General features: G+C 41.3%; 1 protein-coding gene across 1 annotated transcript in view; it reads left to right on the top strand.

Moving 5' to 3' along the window:
- Nucleotides 1–1,268: 1,268 nt before the first annotated feature.
- LOC134748507 (fatty acid synthase-like) overlaps nt 1,269–14,804 on the top strand; it is a 72,383-nt gene continuing 58,847 nt past the window's right edge. Inside the window, exons 1-2 of the mRNA XM_063683301.1 lie at nt 1,269–1,462; nt 5,241–5,433. Coding sequence (XP_063539371.1) covers nt 1,301–1,462; nt 5,241–5,433 — 355 coding nt within the window. The 5' untranslated portion in view covers nt 1,269–1,300. The remainder of the gene's footprint in view (nt 1,463–5,240; nt 5,434–14,804) is intronic.

Below are 14,804 nucleotides of genomic sequence, written 5' to 3'. Positions count from 1 at the left end.
ATATTTTATAATCGCTTCGAAAGAAACAAAATGCGTGTAACAATTTTTTTATCGTTTCAACCCTATATTGTGGGGTGTCATTGGATAGGTTTTTCAATATAAATACGGGTCTTTAAACAACATTTTTTGCTAAAGTGAATCATTTCGGAAATAATTATTTAGAAAGAAAAAAAAAGGGTTTTTCCTTCTAGCTTTTGAACCATACATCCAAAAGTTATGAAAAATATCACAAAAATAGTGCTTAATAAAACACATTCGAAAATAGTTAAAACAATCGTGATCAGTTAAGCCGTTTTTAAGTTATCGCTAAAAGTCTTTCCTTCTTATTTTCTTTAAAAGCCTGGCAACCCTTATTTATTTTATGAGCGGATTTTTGCCGGCAACCCTATACCATTGTATTCGCAATAAAATTATCATTATTTTGATATATAATTCAAGCGTCAGACATATGGGTGCAATTATCGATTTAAACTCACCTGTTTAAACACGGCAACCTCATAATAGTGACCGGAAAAACATAGGCAACCTAATTTATTCATGTTGTACAAGTTGTATACTTTCCATTGGAACTTATTTCGTTCGTCAGACAAATCGGTGAAATTTGAAGAAAAAAAATATTTTCAAAAATTTATTAAAAATAGCCTTGACCATATTTCTTTAGACAACCCTATTTATTTATGTTCAGAAACATATTTTCTTTCATAAAATATAAGTTTCATCCGTCAGACGTATCGGTGAAGGTCGACCATATATAACGTATCTTAGACTATAAACAAAGTTTGTATAATATAATTAAGAGGAATGGGGACGGCCGCTTCTCCATACAAACTTAGTCCCAATTTTCCTCTCTGGACATTGACATTATGCAAAATATTTTTGCATAACGATGTATATTTTTACCATAGTTATGTCCTTACGTTTGACTTTTATCAATTTTTTGCTCCTAATTATTCTAAAAATTAGGAGCGAAAAACAGATTTCATACAAATTTTCAAATGGTTGTAACTTTTATAATAGGTATTTACAAATTCGAAAAAAAACAAACGTAGGTGTGGTTGATATACAACAAATTGTGTCAACATATTTTTAATAATGCTAATATCCAGAGAGGAAAATAAGGACTACGGCATAAGAACACAAAACAAAAAAACAACCTGTATGAAACCTGTGTGTGTAATTATTCTATTGAATCGGCCTTGAAATTACAATTTTTATATCCATATAAAAGACCCGATTTTAATTAGATCGCGCATTTTCGATCGTAGTTCGCGATAGTTACAAGTGCGGGGTAATTTGCATAATGGCTCCAACACCGCAGGAGATACCTCAAGTGGATACCAAGGAGACGGAGCGTGTGAATGGCGACGATCTGGACGGGAAACGCGTTGTCATCTCCGGGATTTCGGGCTCCTATCCGCGCTCGCTCCATATAAAGGAACTCTCTGAGATCCTGTACAATAAGGTCAGGGAGTGTTTTTTTGTTTTATTATAACCGACTGAAGATTTTGAGAGGCCTCTGATGGGCTTGCAGGCCAATTCGAACGTGCACCTGACATCAAACCGATATTTGAACAATATTGGAATTTTATCAGTTAGCTCTTAGACTAATTACACATAGACAGATAGTCCCCATACGGCTAATCGGCCAAAAGTGAAGCCGAAACACGATTGATGTGTGCGTGGAACGCTGTTGTTTTACGCTCAGCAACACACACATATATACAAAAATATGTTGCCAGTATATATTTATTTCCATCGAAGTAGGGAAATTTTAACATCATCCTTACACTTGGTTATTAATAATTTGGAAGTGTGTAGATTTGATTTTGTAGAAAAGCATTTCATGTTTCTTTTAGGGATTTATTTCATTGCTGTACTTTGTGAAATATGGTTTCAATAAATAAGCTGATACGTTTTTACTATTTTTTTATTTAACAAATGTGCATACAATAATAAATATCATTGTGTTGCTTTAGGAAAACACGATGCAAGTGAAACTTTTTTCGTATTGTAGGCATTTAACTGAAATTTTCTGAAATTTAAATCTAAAACGAACATTTACACAAAATAAAAATAAGAAAAAAACTAAATAAATAATTAATGTTATTTGATTAAAAAAACATTAATTTAAAAAATAAAATAATAAAAAATGTATAAATATAATTTTCCATAATTATACAAGGAACTTCAATTAAGCGTATTCATTTTAGAATGTAAGTTCATGTCCCATTTGGAGGAAAAAATATTCACTACACTGGCAACATTTATAAGAAATGGCGGCTGACGAAAATTTGGATTTATGTATTTACGATTACGTAAAAATATCACATTAAACTCGATACCAACGCGTGAAATGTAATATCAGGCGGTATGTTTTTATGATTTGATTTGGTTTTATGAGTTAGCTGTCATTTATCACTGCACGTTCGAATGGGCCTGTTGGTCACGTTATATTTAGTAGGTACTTAAAATCATAGATTTATAAGGCATAGATTCCTAGTCCGTTCATCGCTAGTGAAGCCATTTCAAATGCGACGTCACGTCACACTCGTGTCATCGTATTCGAACGGCCCTCGCAGTACTAAAGGTCAAATCGGTTTGTGTACACCTCCCGTTTAAAAATCAAAAACACAGGAAAGATTGTTGTTTTTCGTCAGCCGCCACTTCTTATAAATGTTGCCAGTGTAGTGAATATTTTTTCCTCCAAATGGGACATGAACTTACATTCTAAAATGAATACGCTTAATTGAAGTTCCTTGTATAATTATGGAAAATTATATTTTAACATTTTTTTATTATTTTATTTTTAAAAGTAATGTTTTTTAATCAAATAACATTAATTATTTATTAGAATATACATTTATTTACATACAAGATATATACAGTGGTACTACGTAAACGAAATTAATAACTAGCTTAAATCTAAAATAGGCCCTTGAGGCATTGTACCAAGGATGCTGGCGGCATTTCCCCGCTGTATCGCAATGCTGATACGTTGTGCGAGAAAGCCGCCAGCTCTTCGGTCACCAGTTACGTCAACCAGACGCTTCGCGATTTCTGCAAACAACTTATGCGCGCTGGGACCCCATGGACCTAGAGTTTCAACTCCAAATGGAACGAAATGATACTCTCTACCGAGGCTCTTATATTTATTACGTTTTAAAATTTCGGCGCTTTCCGCCGCTCCGCCCGCTTTTACATTAGTCCGTTGGAGGTGGGACGGTGCCAGTGTGTCTACGCAGGTAGCATCCCACACCAACATCCGTCCCAAGCTCCAAGGAACCAAGGACATCCCATCGGGCCTCTTGCCATCATCTCTGATAATGCCAGTCGGCTCAAGAAGAGCGGGTACATTGATGGTGGCAAGAGACCGACGGATTATGTCATTAAGCGACGCATGTCTTGAAAAACGGCCGGCACTTTTTTGACAAGAAATTGTATTATTATTATTATTTATTTAGTTTTTTCTTATTTTTATTTTGTGTAATGTTCGTTTTAGATTTAAATTTCGGAAAATTTCAGTTAAATGCCTACAATACGAAAAAAAGTTTCACTTGCATCGTGTTTTCCTAAAGCAACACAATGATTTTTTATTATTTTATGCACATTTGTTAAATAAAAACATATTAAAAAAAGTATCAGCTTATTTATTGAAACGGGCCACTTCAAACTTACCTACAGTTTGACATAAAGATGATGTCATTTTGTTATTATTCGCCCGTGTATCTCGAGTCTCAGGAACAACTAAAAAAATGTATACCGCCTATAAGCGCCACTTGCACCATCCCACTAAGCCGGGGTTCACCGGTTAAACCGTTAACCCAGCGTCAAAATGTACTGGTAACCATGGTAACTCCAGGTTTAACCGCTTAACCCCGGTTTAGTGGTTATGGTGCAAGTGGCCCTAAAATAGTGCAGCTTAAAAATAAGCTTTTTTTAAATACCACGACGGTGGAAAACAAGCATACGGCCCGCCTGATGGTAAGCAGTCACCGTAGCCTATGGACGCCTGCAACACCAGAGATAGTACATGCGCGTTGCCGACCCTTTTGATTATCTTAACTTTGCGAGGACTAGAGGAAAGACGCGGGCCTGACTACTGAAAATAGCATATCAAAATATTTAAGTTTCCTTCTGTACACTGTAATCTAGTAAGGGCTTCGTATTGGAGCCTGGAGGTTGTAACCTCATACTGCTCGCCATTAGAATATTATAATGCAATAAGTCCGTGAGAGTAGACGAGATACCTGTAGAAGTATTTAAGGCTATGGGTGAATACGGAGTTGACATGCTGCATGCAATCTGCCCCAAAATATGGGAAACCGGAAGCTGGTCAACTCAGTGGTCACACTCCTTGTTCATACCTTTGCGCAAAATGGGTTCCACAAAAAAGTGCAATAATTATAGGCTTATCTCTCTCATATCTCATGCAAGTAAGGTATTGCTTAATATCACAAACACAAGACATCAAGCATACCTGTCATCTCCAACTCCAATAGCTCAAGAACATGTCGGTTTCGTGAGAGGAAAGGGCACACGTGAACAGATTCTTGTGCTGTGTCAGGTCATAGAGAAATCCAGAGAATTCAACAACCCGATATAATAATATATCTGCTTTCTGGATTTCCGCAAGGCATGCGACACAGTGAATTGGAGGAAACTCTGACAGGTACTGTCAGAAATGGGAGTTCCTCAACACCTAATATGTCTGGTACAAAGGATATAAGTCGACAGAACTGCAGCAGTTCGCGTGGACGGAGTTGACTCGGAAAGCTTTAAAACTGAAGCCGGTGTACGACAGGGATGCATTCTGTCACCACTCCTATTAACATCTATACCGAATATATCATGCGGATAGTTCTCGAGGATTGGAATAAGGGTACAGACCCTTATTCCAATCCAGGAGGCCGGAAAATTTGTAACTTGCTGATAACTTTTTTAGTAATTATAGTCGCTGCACATAAGTAATTTCTTACTAGAAGGTGATATTTTAAGTAGACAGATTTCATTACACTTTCATATACTTCAAAGTTACTTAATGGCGGCCTGTAAACACAGACAACAATAAATTTCTCCAATTCTAATGCACTTAGTTCTATAGGCCGTTCAACAGACATGGATACAATATCCTTACCTTCCTCAAATTTTAACTGACTATTTATTTTAATTAACGACCCACCATGTATAGAACTGAGTCTGGTGAACGGAATTCCCACTTGGTATAATATTTTATAATTTAGGTGGACCCAATAGTGGATGGCAAACCGCGCTGGAACTACCACCATCCAGAAGTTCCGAAACAAGTGGGCTTAATCCCAGGTCTGGATCTGTTTGATGGCCAGTTCTTCCGAGTTGCCTACCGTATGGGGATCTACATGGACCCCATGTCGCGGAAACTACTCGAACATGTCTACCAAGCCATATACGATGCAGGTATGTTAATTATCAGGTAATATTCAGACATAATATAGTGTATCCGATAATTAAACAAACCCAAATATATATTCCTAAATCCCCCTCTAATGTGAATAAGCTAGACCGCTAGATGATAACGGCCTACTAGCCTAGTTGAAATACCTGTTAATATCTTTCCAAAACCGTTATATTATTTCGTTCATTAAAAACCGGTTAATTGATGGAACGCGACCTAAAAAATTGCGTTCTCTCTTCTAACCGGTAAGAAGAGGGAACGGAATATTATGGTTCCCGGGAAACATACGAGTAATATCATCATTCAATGTACTAACAAAAAATGGATCATTTGTTATCCGACAATAAAGAAATTTGTATTTGTATTTTGCAATACCGGTTACTCTTGACTTTGGACTTATCATAAATAGGGATAAAACCAAGATGATGATAGTGGATAGGGCTTGTGAAGTGGTACAGAAGTACATATATTATATCTTGGTTCCTCTATTTCCAATACCGGGGGATGTGATGAGGAAATAAGAAGACGTTGCGCCATCACTAGGTCTGCAGTGGAGAAGTTGGGCAAGATCTGGAAAGACAGGAGAATAACCAAAACAACAAAGGTTCGATTAATGAAGCGCCTCGTCTTTACCGGACTCTTTACCGGAGCTGAAACCTTGACGCCCTTGAGATGTGGTGCTGGAGACGCATGTTGCGAATCCCTTGGACAGCATTTCGAACCAATGTATCCATTTTAAAAGAACTAAGGATAAGAGAACGGCTTTCGTCGACTGGGCAATTACGAATTCTTAAGTTCTTTAGCCATGTATCCAGAAATGCGGAATCATTGGAAAGGCTGTTAGTATGGGGCCAGATCGAAGGGAAAAGATCCAGAGGACGATCTACGCGATGGACCGACCTTTTTAAAAATAGTGTCGAAGTCATCCGTAGTCGAGTGCACTCGCAAGTCGCAACGCTATCAACCGTCAGAAATGAAGAGACATCCGCAAGAGAAAGTTTGAAGTCCACCAACAAAACCGGAAATGAAGACCAGCCGTGTGCGTCATCCAAAACAGCCACGACCACTCTGAGTGTACGACTGAGAAGAAGAACGACTTTGTATTATTAGATTGCCCAATTAGAAATGAAATTATTAACCAAGAACGAAAAAATGCCGGTTTCGTTCCCATACAATAAATACCGGTATCTGATCCCTGGTACAAACTGGTATTTCATTTCATTTTATTTGCATAATCAGGTACATTACAATACATAGGTGTTATTTGTAAAGTAGGAGGTACATGATACCCTATCAGGGCATTGCAAAATTCTTACATACTAAGTTTAAACGCGTAACAGTATTTTATAATGTCGTGCATTAGGGATTTCTTGCTAAAACAATTGAAATTCTAAACAATTGGAAGAAAAAAAGTCTGAATTATATATATATATATATATATATATATATTTGTCTTCCCTTAAACTACACCGGTACATTTTCAAACCAAAAACAATTTATATTGCAATATGTCAAAATAAAATTTAATTAAGAATATAATGCAATCAATAAAATAATAACTCAGTAAATGTCAAAAAAAAAATATATATATATATATGTCGCATCCTAGTCATGATTACGGATAGTCAAATGACTGAAATGGTCATGAGTCCGTACTCATGACTCGTCGGAAGTTGCTGCGGAACGCCAGCGCCATCTGTGGCGTTGTACGGAGTCTATGAGAGGGGGCACGAGAATGGCGAGAGGTCATTCTACTTCCAGCAGTGGAACAGTGCGCTAGTCTCTTAGGAACTGTACCGCGTTTCGTTAGAACTACCTAGTTGATGCTGACTTGTGATTAAAATTAAGTTGTTCGAATTTACCTCAATAATACAATTATAAGCAGTGTTTTCTTGATATTGCTAGTTAATATTTCCGAATGCTTATTTCATGAACTGCTAGCGTACACTTAAACTGTGAAGTTAATACATCGAGATACTGCGCCCTTCGCTTTTTGGCCATCCCGGCGTCATCAGAAGTTGGGGGTGGGGAATTATAACTATAATATGTACAATAGTTTAATATCATGCAGTGTCAGTCATATATTCTCCAATTGAGTGGGGCTTTATGGATGAGGAATGTCTTAAGCTTTTTACTAAATACACTTAGTTTGTTTTCCGCCTTGATGAATTCTGGTATTTCGTTGTAAATTGTTATTGATCGATAGTATGGCCCTTGCTTGTAGATGTTCAGTTTCGATTCTGGGGCAGCTAACTTATTCTGGCGTCGTGCGCTTTTTTGAAATTCGTACATATATATGTGCTTCTTTACAAACATACTAATTTCATATATGTATATGCATGGTAGGGTCAAGAAGTTCAATTTTTTAAAATGGTCTCTACAACTTTCTGGCAGATAAACGTTCATAATAATACGCAGGCATGTTTTTTGTTCAGCGAACATTCTTGTGCGTTTACGCTATGTCCCCAAAGGATCACATAGTTAGGTAATATAGATTTAAGTAAACAAATATTGTACGCCTTAAGGCAAATTATAGTGATTCCACTAAAATACATGTAATCCACCTTTCTGTAACAACCTATAATTATGCAATAAATGATTATCTTATCTTATCTTATCTTATCACTCCATACCGAGGTTCACTACAGGATATAAAGGATCACTACAAACTGGTATTTCAATATTATTATTATTCTCTCTATTTATTATTTTTCTTACGTTAGGTTTTTTATAATATGCATATAAAAGTAAAATATAAAAACACTTACAAAACAATACAAAATACATATAAACAAATTATAAAAAACCTAACCTAGGGTGCCGCCAGCAGCGGGGCAGGGCCCAAGCTGCCGGTGGTCAGGGCCGCAGAGAGAGGAACCGGCGGACTATCCGCGCCGTGTCCAAGATCACCGCCTTCTGCATCTGACCCTTGATCCAACCACCTAGCGAGAGTCTCTCAAGGTGTTGGTCGAGACTCTTCGCTATGAGACCGTTCGCTGAAACGACTATCGGGACAATGATCGTCGAATCAACATCCCACATGGCGGTTATCTCGTGAGCCAAGTCTAGGTACTTACTGGACTTGTCCTTCTCGGCTTTCACGAGATTCTCATCATGGGGGATGGTGATGTCGACGAGCACGGCCCGGCGCTGCGATCGATCTATTATCACAATGTCAGGCTTATTGGCTACAATAGTCCTGTCAGTGATAATAGATCGATCCCAATAGAGCGTGGCACGACCATTCTCGAGAACTGGCACAGGTAAATACTTGTAGTACGGTACTTCGCAGTCCACAAGGCCGTATAGAAGAGCAAGCTGCTGGTGAATAATCCTGGCTACGAGATTATGTCTGTGCAAGTACTCGCCGTTAGCAAGATTAGAACAACCGGAAATGATATGCCTGAGTGACTCTCCGGGACGGCGGCATGCCCGACAAATGTCGACCGTACCGTCCTTCAGGATATATTTCCGATAGTTGTTCGTCATCATAACTTCGTCCGCAATTGCACAGGCAAAACCCTCGGTTTCTCCGAAGAGGTCCCCGAATCGTAACCAGTTCACCTACGCGAGCAGGTCTACATCGGGTCCCATGAGGGCCTTGTAGAACCGCCCGTGTAGCACCTTACTCTCCCATACCGCCTTGCGGCCCGCAGCACTTTGTACCACAGGTTTGTGAGAGTTCTCGTTTGCCAAGGAGAGCGGCGTGAAGTGCCTGTCCACTGCCACCACATCACGATGCATCCCACACTCGTTGTTAAGGAAATAATTCCTGAGATTGCACACCTCGCGGTTGTGGAGATCTTTGGCGTTAAGGAAGCCTCGACCTCCACACTTCCGTGAGATGTACAATCTCATAACTGACGAGCGTGGGTGTAGCATACGGTGTGTGGTGAGTAGTAGACGGACCCTCCGATCCAGGGCGTCCAGCTCGGTCTGAGTCCACCTTAGTATGCCAAAGGAGTATATGAGTATGGGCATTACCCAGGCGTTGAAGGCGCGCACTTTATTGCCTCCTGACAAAAGACTGTTAAGGACTTTTGTGAGCCGACTGAAAAAGCGCTCCTTCACCGACCGTCTAATACCCTCGCCCTCAATACCCAACGACTGTGACATACCAAGGTATTTATAGGTTTCTGATTCAGAGATAGATCTGAAAGACATTGTCTCAGAAAGTTGTAAATTTGTTGAATTTACAACCTCCCCCAGCTGTACATGCATAACCGCACACTTATCGACACCAAACTCCATTCTGATGGCGGTACTGAAAACTTCTGTGGTTTTTAATAGCACCATCAATTCTTGGTTATTTGGCGCAAATAGCTTGAGGTCATCCATGTACAGAAGGTGAGAAATGACTTCACCCTCTCTCCGAAGCTGGCAACCTAACCCTGAATCCTTCAGCAGGGTGCTGAGGGGATTCAGAGCTAGGCAGAACCACAGGGGACTCAGACTGTCACCCTGAAATATTCCTCGCTCGATCCTTATAAAGTCCTGCGGGCCAGGGCGGTCATCTCCACCTCCTGATTGACGAAGGACTGTGATCCACTGCCTCATACACGCACTTAGGAAGGATATTAAAGCTGCATCAAGTTTATACAGCTCCAATATCCTTCTCAGCCATGAGTGAGGCACCGAATCATAGGCCTTCTTATAGTCAATCCAGGCGGCCGAGAGGGCCCCCCTGTTCCGCCGAACTTGCTGGCATATGGTCATGTCTATGAGGAGGAGCTCTTTAGTACCACGGGACCCAACCCTACATCCATTTTGAGCGGAGGCCAAAATGTTGTTAGCGACAATGTGCGCGTTAATTTTTGCTCTCAAAATGGATGTAAGGAGCTTGTAAAGTGTAGGCAAGCACGTGATGGGTCTGTAGTTCTTTGCTTCCGTGGTACTACCGGACTTGTAGAGCAGGAAGGTTACACCAGTTGTTAGGGAAGGTGGGAGGGAACCGAGCTCTAGGGCTTGTTGGAACTGCGTTGCCAACCGTGCGTGCGAGCATCGAAACCATTTTAGCCAGAAGTTGTGCAATCCGTCCGGTCTAGGACTTTTCCAGTTCTGGGTCGTACGAATGGCACAACTTACGTCATCGGGGCTGATGGTGATAGCCCCCATAGGTTCGATGTTCTCGCACTCACGTTCGACAACGTCTATCCAACCGCCCTCCGTGTGTTCCACAGGCACTGACCAGATGCTACGCCAGAAATCAGTCATGGCAGTAGCATCCGGTAGCCGCACGTCGGACACACGAGAGTCGGCTTCCTCCCACCTTCGGTACACCTTCCTTTGGTCACTTTGAAAAAGACGATTCTGCTGGAATCGATCCACACGCTTTCTGTAGCGGCGAATACGGTTTGCCCATGCATAGACTTTCTGCTTTAGAAAGTCGATGCGCTCTGTGACATTGGCCATGTAGTCGCGGGGCCTGACATCCGTCCCCGCGAACGCCTGGTTCACAAAGCGCATTACTCGGGGGCGGTTGTTGCCCCCCCTAAAGCAGATCAGCTTTGCAATGAGAGTCCTAAACGAGCTGATACGTCGCTCAATCCGCGCTTGCCATGCAGGGACACCTCCGGCGGTCCTAGGTGCACGTTCAGCGTCCGGAAACTTGACTCGAGCAACACGGCACGCCGCGATGGCTCCGCAGTACATGATCGAGTGCGTATCATCTAAATCTTTACTAGTCCGTAAATGTGGCTCTAGTAAAGCGTTTAGGGCTCCCACTAGCGCTAGATTGCGTCTATTTATAGGCAGACGTGGTAATCGTGGCCTAGAGTTGGTTGTGGCGCGATACTGCGTAATCGTCTCTTCCAAAGTCCTCCTCAGTTGCTCATTGGCAGATGTACTCACGCTCTGACTCGCAAAATCCCCCTCGTCGGTACTAAAATCAACCCGCGGCGCCCCCGGTGCCAGGTCGGGTGCGGGCACCGGATCCGGCGACGTGGCGGGCAGATCTCGCACCGAGGCGGAGGCTGCGCGAGCAGAGAGAGCCTCCAGGCGAAGCCGATCAAGTGTCGCATCATCCAAACGCTTTAGCCGCTGAATGACGCGCACCTGATCCGATAATCGTTGCTCCGACACGGTGATGGTGGGTTCAAGAACCTGAAACAGTGGCAGTATTCTTGAACGATACGCGGATAGCTGTGTTCCCCCCTCTGTAGCCCCATAATAGGCGCGCATGACATTCTCATTAATGGATTGAGACCATCTCATGCGACGCACTATACCACCGGCAGCGGGAGCCGTGGGCGGGGCAGGATGTCCCGCAGGCCCCAAGCGTGCCGGCAGCGGTGGCCGCCCTCGTCGCGCAGGTGGTCGTGGCGGCGGCGGCGGCGGCGGCCCGCTCTCGTCACTGGACCCGTCTGTGTCAGGCGCCGTTGCAAACTCGTCGCCTGACGACGATGTGGACGAGGAACTGGACGAGGCGGGCGGGGGTGGTGGTCGTGCGCTTGATGTTACCGCTTTAGTTCGACTCCTTGTTATCATTTCTAATAATTTTGTAGTTTTGCCGGTGAAGTATGACAAATGTCAACACGGTTGTAATGCGACTGCGACCCATGGTCGCGGTGTCTACAATGAAAAATATCAATTGTCCGCATGGTTTAGTAATAACTCGGTTCACACATGAGTATTTATCACTATTTTAGGGCAAAAACCACATTTAAAATATATTTAAAATATATTTATTATTATTATTATTATTTATTCTATATTAAAATCTTACATTACATCAGACAGAAAGGTGCCGTGAAACCCTATCGGGTTTGTATCGACACTGCATTCGTGGATACATTTTACATTTAAACATTGTTGTGGTACATAGGAAAAACAAAAATTATATAAAGTTAAAAATGAGATTACCTAATTACAATAAGAGTTATCGGCGGGTAAAACAAAATATCTCCCACTCAAGTACACAACCGGCCGTGCCGTGAATTCTTTATCGCTGGGCGATTTACGTGTCCAGAAAGTCGTAAGCGGCTCAGGTTTTCCTAAGCGTATGACATTAGTTTAGTGAGGCATATTCTGTGGTGACCAATATGCATATCGCGCGGGCCGATCAATCCTAGGCGCGGTGCGCAAGCTACTGGAAACCGTATTAGACCATCTAGAGGCAAAAAGTTACGTTGCTGCTATATTTTTTTAATTGTCTCGTGCATTTGACTTAGTAGACCATGTGTTAATAGCGGCGAAGCTTGAACATTACGGTGTCCGAGGTAAGGCCCTGGATATAGTAAGATCGTTCTTAGTCCACCGCGTTCAAGTCACCGATGTGAACGGGGAGAATTCTAAATGTGGCTTAGTCGGAGATAGGTCCGTTCCCCAGGGCTCAAACGTAGGCAATAGTATATTCGCGCTACTGATGAATGACCTGCCATTACCTAGTCTGTCTACGACAACAAGTTACCGCGCGGGGCGCGGGCGCGCGGGGGACGGACCCCACCACAAGCCATTAGCTCCAGCGGCCGCCACAGCGCCGCACGCGTCTTACATACATAAACGCGAATATCAACCCTTGTATCAGTTTCGGATATTAAATCCCTATTTCACATACATCAAAATCTTTTACTTGCACCATAATCGCCTGCAAGTTTTTGGCGACCGTGACACGGACTAGTTACCTCAAGACATCTGCGCGTACGCGGCTTAGCAACAGAACGTTCGAGAAGCGAGAACAAAGAAACTACCGAGCGCGACCTTTGGACTGGATGCCACGCCGGCGACGCGGGTCTCCACGGCGAACTACTTCCAGGGGAGTTCCCAATTCTTATCCTTTACCCTTTTACCTATCCTAGTTTTGATTTTTGTGCTTAGTGTACTTTATTCCAAAAAAAATATAAATACGACTTTTATTAAAATTTTAGGATTCCGTAATCATATTTCTTATCTTGAGTGCATTGTTCGCCTATGTTGCTACGCGCCTATACAGCAAAAAATACAGCATTAAAATCACTATAAAAATAAAACATTTAAAATTAAAAGCATTTCATTCCTTGGCCTGCTAGAGCTAATCAACCTTAATATATAAGTCATAAAGTGCTAATTGCATTGCATCTTGAATTTGCACTGCTTAAAATTATAATTTATCTTAAGTTGTTGTTTACGTAAAATACTTAATAATAAGTGCTTGTGCACCGAACACGCCCATGTTCACGCTTTCTTTATACAAAGCATTCCTTAAATATTATTTCGCTGAGCTACTTCATAAAAGCAATTAGTTTAAGTAACTTTAAATTAGCAAAATTAAGTGGTTACAAGTAAATAATTGTTTTCTCACATTATTAAAGATAGTGTTTATTCCTCAAAGGTCCAAACCATTATATACCTTATATACTTGCATCATTGCTCATTTCGTTTCGGGCCGACATTTCCAGGATAAATACATCGGACTGACTGCGCTCGCGTCGGCTGTGCCTACTGCCTACTCTCCGCAGTGTCGACCTACTTCGCGTCAGCTGTTCGAGCGAGACTTGACCTAGTTTCGCGCGGCGTCTCCGCGCACCTGGAACTCCTGCCTGGTTTGATGCACAGTTTTCTTATCTTGTTTATTGATTGCCCTTCGCTAGATCTTGTGTATTACCGTTTTTTTGTGTTGGGTCATTATTTATCCATTTCAACTTTAGTGCCTCACATATAAAAAATATTAATATAAATTTACACAATGTCTACACCCACTTCTCCTCACGGCGGCGTAGACATAAATCCGCTTGAAAATGAATTAAAGCTTAAAGATTTAATTAAACAGCGCGGTTCAATTAGAGGTAGATTGACACATTTTGAACAATTTATTGAAGAGTTGAAACGGATACAACCTGACCAGATTTCCGAAGCGCGATTTAATGAATTGAATTTGCGAAGTGTAAAAATGGAAGCTTTATTCTGTGATTTTGAAAAATGTCAAAGTCAAATAGAACTATATTCTCCTGACCCGGATGAACAAATTCGAGAAAGAGAGAAAACTGAAAGACGGTTTTACAGTGGTATTGCCAGTGCTCAAACATTATTAAAATTGCGACCCATAAATAATGAGGATAAACAAAGTTCGCACAGTAGTTGCTCACGTCAGGATAACGTAAACGTAAAATTACCCGTTATCAAATTACCGATATTTGACGGCAATTAATTTTTGTGGTTGGAATTCCACGACACGTTCGAGTCATTAATACATAATAATGACACTATCCCAGACATAAACAAATTCCACTATTTAAGATCGTCCCTACAAGGGAGCGCGGCACTTGTAATCAAGTCTATTGAATTTTCGTCACAAAATTACAAGGTCGCATGGGATTTGTTATGTCAGAGGTACAATAATAAGAAAATTCTTATTAATAATCACTTGAAGGCTCTCTTTAAAATAGAAACTTTAACC

This window comes from Cydia strobilella, chromosome 16 (assembly GCF_947568885.1).
Source record: "Cydia strobilella chromosome 16, ilCydStro3.1, whole genome shotgun sequence".
NCBI lineage: Eukaryota > Metazoa > Arthropoda > Insecta > Lepidoptera > Tortricidae > Cydia > Cydia strobilella.
This window is presented reverse-complemented; position numbering and strand designations above follow the sequence as displayed.